The 6,000-nt window shown below is 40.7% G+C and overlaps 1 protein-coding gene across 2 annotated transcripts in view; it reads left to right on the top strand.

The window, feature by feature from the left end:
- Positions 1-6,000, top strand: part of MGST1 (microsomal glutathione S-transferase 1) — a 229,639-nt gene that overhangs the window by 93,411 nt on the left and 130,228 nt on the right. For both annotated transcript variants that reach the window (XM_044088236.1, XM_044088237.1), the window contains exon 2: positions 4,065-4,212. In XM_044088236.1, coding sequence (XP_043944171.1) covers positions 4,087-4,212 — 126 coding nt within the window. In that variant the 5' untranslated portion in view covers positions 4,065-4,086. The remainder of the gene's footprint in view (positions 1-4,064; positions 4,213-6,000) is intronic.

Here is a 6,000-nt window from a genome sequence, read left to right as displayed (position 1 = left end):
CTGGTGGGGTATGTAATGGTTTGTGAAAAGCCATATAGGTTAATATGGGTTGTAGGGAGGCTGCTACAGTAGCAATTCCAGTCAATGTTCATATCTTCCAGGATTATGGTTTCTTGGGGTAAGTATTGGGATAGCCGACAGCATATGTTCCATAGTGGCAATGTTATTGCCAGGAGGAAGATGCATACAGATGATATTGATAGATTTAGCATTGTTAATAAGTTTGGCGATGAGAATTTCAGCATTAGTATTTAGCGGTAATGACAGTTATAGGTGGATAGCTGTAGGCCTGATTTAAATAGAATAGCTACTCCTCCACCCTTAGCTGCTTGGTCAAGTCTTAGTACGTTATATCCAGGTGGAAGGATTTCGTTGTCTTTGGTAGCAGGTTTTAGCCAAGTTTCGGTAAGACAGAGGATATCAAAGGCATATAGTTCTACTAGGGCTTGGAGTTGGGATACTTTGTTTATGCTACGTATATTGAGATGGACTAGTTTGAGGGAGTTAGATGATTTATTAGGGGAATTAATAGGGTAGTAATTTTGGTTGGGGAGAGTGGGAGATGTTTTATTTGGACCTGGGTTAGGATGGATATCTCCATCTTTTAATGAGAGTAGTAGTCCTGTATAGCTAGGGTTATTGACTTTTTGTTATATAAAAATTGATTTTTTTCTGGAATTCAGTATGTTATATTTGATATGTGTTATTCTGTGATACTTTGTGAATAGGTAGTTGGGAGAAGATGTTCTATTAGCATGGCTAAGAAGCAGTGGTAGCAATAGAGCATTCGTTTCCTTGTTAGGGTAGTGAAGTTTAGGATGTAGGGGATATTCATAGGGGGTGAGCAGAGGCCTGTCTCCAAAACAAGGGAATGTCATTCATTCCACCCCCTGCCACCGAAACCCTGACTACAGACGCATCAGATTATGCGTGGGGGGCCCATCTGGCAGGGAGATGCATTCAGGGCGAGTGGAGCCCAAATCAAATGCACCTATATATCAACCAGAAAGAAAGGCTAGCTGTACAGAATGCTCTGACAGCCTTCAAGGACTTTCTTCATCCAGGACAACTACTGATAAAGATGGACAACACCACAGTTATGTGGTACATAAACAAGCAGGGGGGCACCCATTCCTACCCCCTTTGCAGACTAGTCATGTCTTTGTGGAACACAGCCTTGACTTACTAAATACATCTACAAGCTCAATTCCTGTCAGGAAAGCAAAATACTCTGGCAGATGAACTAAGCAGAAATCTTATGGACCCACACAAATGGAAACTGGATCCACAAATCTTCAGCATGTTGACACGAAAATGGGGTGCCCAGACATAGATCTTTTTGCCTCTCCCCAAAACTATCAGTTGGACAAATTCTGCACAAGAATCCATCACAAAAAAGCTTGGAAAGTGGATGCTCTATCCTTCAGCTGGAAAAAAAACTATCAGTCTATGCTTTTCCCCCTCTGCCTCTGCTCTCCAAAGTTTTACTAAAAGTCAGACAAGAAAAACCGAAAATAATTCTGATTGCTCCAGACTGGCCTCACCAACACTGGTACCTGCTCCTCTGCAATATGTCACACCTTCCTCCATGGTACCTGCCTCAGACACCTTATGTACTGTCTCAACAGAACTGTCAAATTCTGCACACTCTGAATCTTGCAGCATGGTTAATCAACTAATTTCACCAGTTACATCTCTCAGTAAACCTGTGATGGATGTCATTTTGGAGGCTAGAAGGCCTAGTACTAGAAAATCTTATGCTGATAAATGGAAAATATTCTGTGCCTGGAACCAAGCACAAGGAATAAACACAGCAATGCCCAATATTCCTCAGATTCTGCAATATTTAACTGAGATGCTTAAAAAGGGCCTATATTTTTCTTCTATAAAAATCCATCCCTCTGCCATTTCAGCTCATTACAACACAGAGCCTCCTCTCTTTTCTCATCCCCTGCTAAAGCAGTACCTCAGAGGGGCCAAAAATTTGAGACCTCGCAGGAGAGCACCAACTCCTGCATGGGACCTCAATTTTGTGCTGGAAAACCTCACCCTATCTCCTTTTGAATCAGCTGCTACTGCAGACATAAAATGTTTCTCTTGGAAGATAGCTTTCCTTTTAGCAGTCACTTCAGCGAGAAGGATTTCAGCACTACAGGCTCTCATGGCAGTGGAGCCTTTCATTATCTTTTACCCGGACAGGGTGGCTCTCAGGACCAATCCATCCTGTATGACCATTCATCTGCCAACTTTTTTCCCCAAATCCACACAACAAGGGGGAGCGGATTCTGCATTCATTGGGATGTACACAGACAACTAAGATTCTACTTAAACAGGACAAAATCTCTAAGAAAATCTGAGCAATTACTGGTGGCATTTGCTGCAGAGGCAGAAGGGAAAGGCTATTTAAAAGCAGACTATTTCAAAATGGATAAGCCATTGTATTTGTTTCTGCTACATGCACCATGGTAAACCTGTCCCCAAGGGGATCAGATCCCATTCCACCAGGGCTGCATCTACTTCTGCAGCCTTTCTCAGAGGAGTTCCCACCAGAGACATTCTAGAAGCTGCTACTTGGAGCTCAGTTCATACATTCACTAAACATTGCCATTTGCCTCTCTTCTCTAAATCCAGAGCAGGCTTTACCACTGCTGTCCTGCAGGGCCTTATAGCTGCTCCTAATGCTGTATAATTCCATCCTCCCAACCATAGCTTTGGGATTCTACCCAAATGTAATGACTGCAGCAGTGAAACACGAAGAACATAGTACAGTTGTGTACACTTACCATAAATGTAGATGTTCGAGTGTATTCACTGTTGCAGTCCTGGTTACCCACCCACCAGCCCCCTATTTCTCGCTTATTATACCTCTTCTTTCTTTTACTATGCTCAAAAGCCTTTTTGGTGTATTTGCTTTTATTTGGAAGTATATTTTTTGTGTTCTAAATTACATGCATATATATATATATATATATATATATATATATATATATATATATATATATATATATATATATATATTTTTGCTCCCCATTTGGGGGGCACCTGACATCTAGGGCAAGAAAAACTGATGAAAATGGCGTCTGCTGCATGTTTTATACCCCTGACGATCTGACGTCATGGAAGAAGGGACAGCAACCGACGCAGGACCCAAGACTTTGTTATTCAGGCCGACTGAGGGCAACCTGCTAGCAGATTACCCAAATGTAATGACTGCAACAGTGAATACACTCTAACATCTACATTTATGGTAAGTGTACACAACTGTACTGTGTGTATCCAAGAAGACTAAATGCTGTGATTCAGCAAAGTATTAGTTTAAGGGTGTGCACACTTGTGCAACCAGCTTATTGTACGTTTTTTTTTTAATATTTTTTTCCCCTGACAGATTTGTTTTTCAATTGAATTGTACAGGTTATAGGTCACATAAAAGGTGGGAAAAGTTTTGAAATGATGTATTGTGGTCTCTTTTTTTTATATCACAAAAACATGGCATTTTAACTAGGGTGTGTACACTTTATGGTGTGTGTGTGTGTGTGTGTGTACACGTGTGTGTGTGTGTGTGTGTGTGTGTACACGTGTGTGTTTACTTTTCTGAATGTAAAATGATACCTTGGAAAGGTGTTGATTTTGATGTGGGAGGAATGGCCACATTAGCTCATCACACTACAGTTTTACTGCATATTGTGTTTTACCTTTTAGTAGAGGCAGACCCAAATCGTTGAGTGTATTCTGGGTAAGTTTTCTAAATGGGTTGGTGGATATTTTCAGTGTTAAAGGAAAATGGGGAATACACTATCGCATATTTTCTTAATTACTGCAGATAGTCCTAGCTTTTCAATATATCCTTTAGCCGTCTTCTTCCCTTATTTTTAAGCATGTGTTCTCCAGTAGGCAGGGTATGTTGGTGTGTGTGTGTGTTGGGGGGAGGTACCCTGTATCCAGATTTTGTGGATCAAAGCCAACAAATACTACTAAACATTTGACAAAGCCTTCTTTCAAAATATTCTTTATAATACTTGCATTTTTTTTCTAATTGTAAATGTTTACCTTATTTTCTGTTTTAGGATTTAAAAGGTCTGTCTCAAAATGGCTGATGTGACTGACCTAATCGACAGTGAGGTGTTCCAGGCATTTGCTACTTATGCCACTATTGTTCTTTTGAAAATGATGCTGATGTCACCTTTGACAGGATACTGCAGAATGACCAGAAAGGTACTCGTTTTTATGCAGATTTTGCAAAAGTCCTTAAAGTTATTTTTTAATGTCTTTTTTAATACATTTTCAGATGTTAGTGTTGGGGGGGGGGGGGTTGGTGTTCTGGTGGTCCACAAAAGTGTCTTGAGTTTCATCTGCCTTTTGGGTGCTTTTTGCAGTATGCATTGCTCACTTCTGGGCAATCAACTTCAAAACAATTTGCTTGATGCACACTGTATCCTAACAGGGGTGCTCACCATCCTGATGTTTCCCGATTTTTCTCATCTTAATCTTTTATTTGCCATCTCCATTGGCATTGAGGGATAAAAACCACTTTGACCCAGGTGACCTGAGCTCAGGTAGTGGCTCTGACATCTGCTGGGGCTGGCATGGGGAAGCAGATAATTTACAAGACAGAACCTGTGTATCTCCGCTGGCGGTGGGGGGGCATGGCAGCAGCACTCTTGCAAGGCACAGCCATTAGTTGTGAGACTGTTGCCATGCTGTTGACCCAGTGCTGCAGTGCAGAAGGGTTAGTATTTGAGAAACTTATCACCACAAAAGTCGAGGCAGTTCCCTCTCCATGCCATTATACTCCCTGTCTCGTGATATAAGGCTAGATTGTCAGTGTGGGAGGGGGTAGAAAAAGCCCACTGCAAGGCTACAATATCATGGCTTGTCATCTGGCCCATTCTGTGTGGAAGTACATGGTGGATTGCACCCCTTATAATCTGCACAGGGCATTTGGGCTGTCTTCTCTATGCAGCTCTCCTGAAAAGGAGAGCCTTGTATGGACATCCAAATAGGTTCACTGAGACCTGGCATTGGGGAGCCAGAAGTCAATGGCCGTCAGTGGAAAGAGAACAGGAGATTAATGTTTTCTTGTTTTGTGTTTTCTGTCAAGACTGTGTGGTCTTATTATAGAAATTTTATTTACCTGAACTGTCTTTCCTGTTCATGCTTCTCTAGATAATCCTATATTCTCACTAGGCTACCATGGGAGCAAATGGATTTAGGGAGAGGTGAAAATCTAGGCTCACCAAGGATGGCTCTGCCTGTGCAGCCAAGCTTTGAAGGTCCCCAGCCTAGGGCCAGTTAGGTATTGTCCTACTCTGTCTTCCCCTCCTCAGATAGAGACCTTTGATGAACCTTCATTTTCTGGCTAATGCCACTGAACATGTAGAAAAAAAAGATTTAAAAATGGAAAAACAAATATTTCATGTTTTAAAATGAGGCCTGGGCTGGGAACAAAATCACTGAAAAATTGAGTTGCAACTAAATTTGTTTCTAAAATTGGCACTGTAAAGATATAACTAGATAGATGTAGATAGATAGATATAACTAGATAGTTATGAAAGAACAGATTAATTACACTTAAAATGAAAATAAAACTTATGCTGTCTAGCAGTAATATTCTTGACTTTAAAAAGCAAGTATTTATATGTTCTAATTTTGTACGTGGCCCTTTGGCCCTTTGCTATTCACTAATTAAAAAGTGGAGAAGTGCAATTAGTTAAAAAAAAAATCCTGAAAAAAATCATAATTGATCCTTCAGTCCTAAATTGCACCTCTTCAGCAGCAGCCAGAGCATCCTGTAGTTTCTAACTGCATTAGTTGCCAGACACAGTTTAGTACAATTAAGATGTCTGTTTTGTTCATAAATAGTGCTTGTTTTATTCATCTACTCCTAATTCCCCTCATAAGGGCCCTTATCTACAGCTGTACATTCAGAATTTTGTACTGTGTTCTGAATTTACAGAGACCTTGAGCCTTTGGGGGTTTAGTAGACTTTCATGATACTGTAAA

This window comes from Protopterus annectens, chromosome 11.part0 (assembly GCF_019279795.1).
Source record: "Protopterus annectens isolate FY-2018-M chromosome 11.part0, PAN1.0, whole genome shotgun sequence".
Classification (NCBI taxonomy): Eukaryota; Metazoa; Chordata; order Ceratodontiformes; family Protopteridae; genus Protopterus; species Protopterus annectens.
Note: the sequence above shows the minus strand (reverse complement) of the source record. Positions and strands in the feature narration are given on the sequence as shown.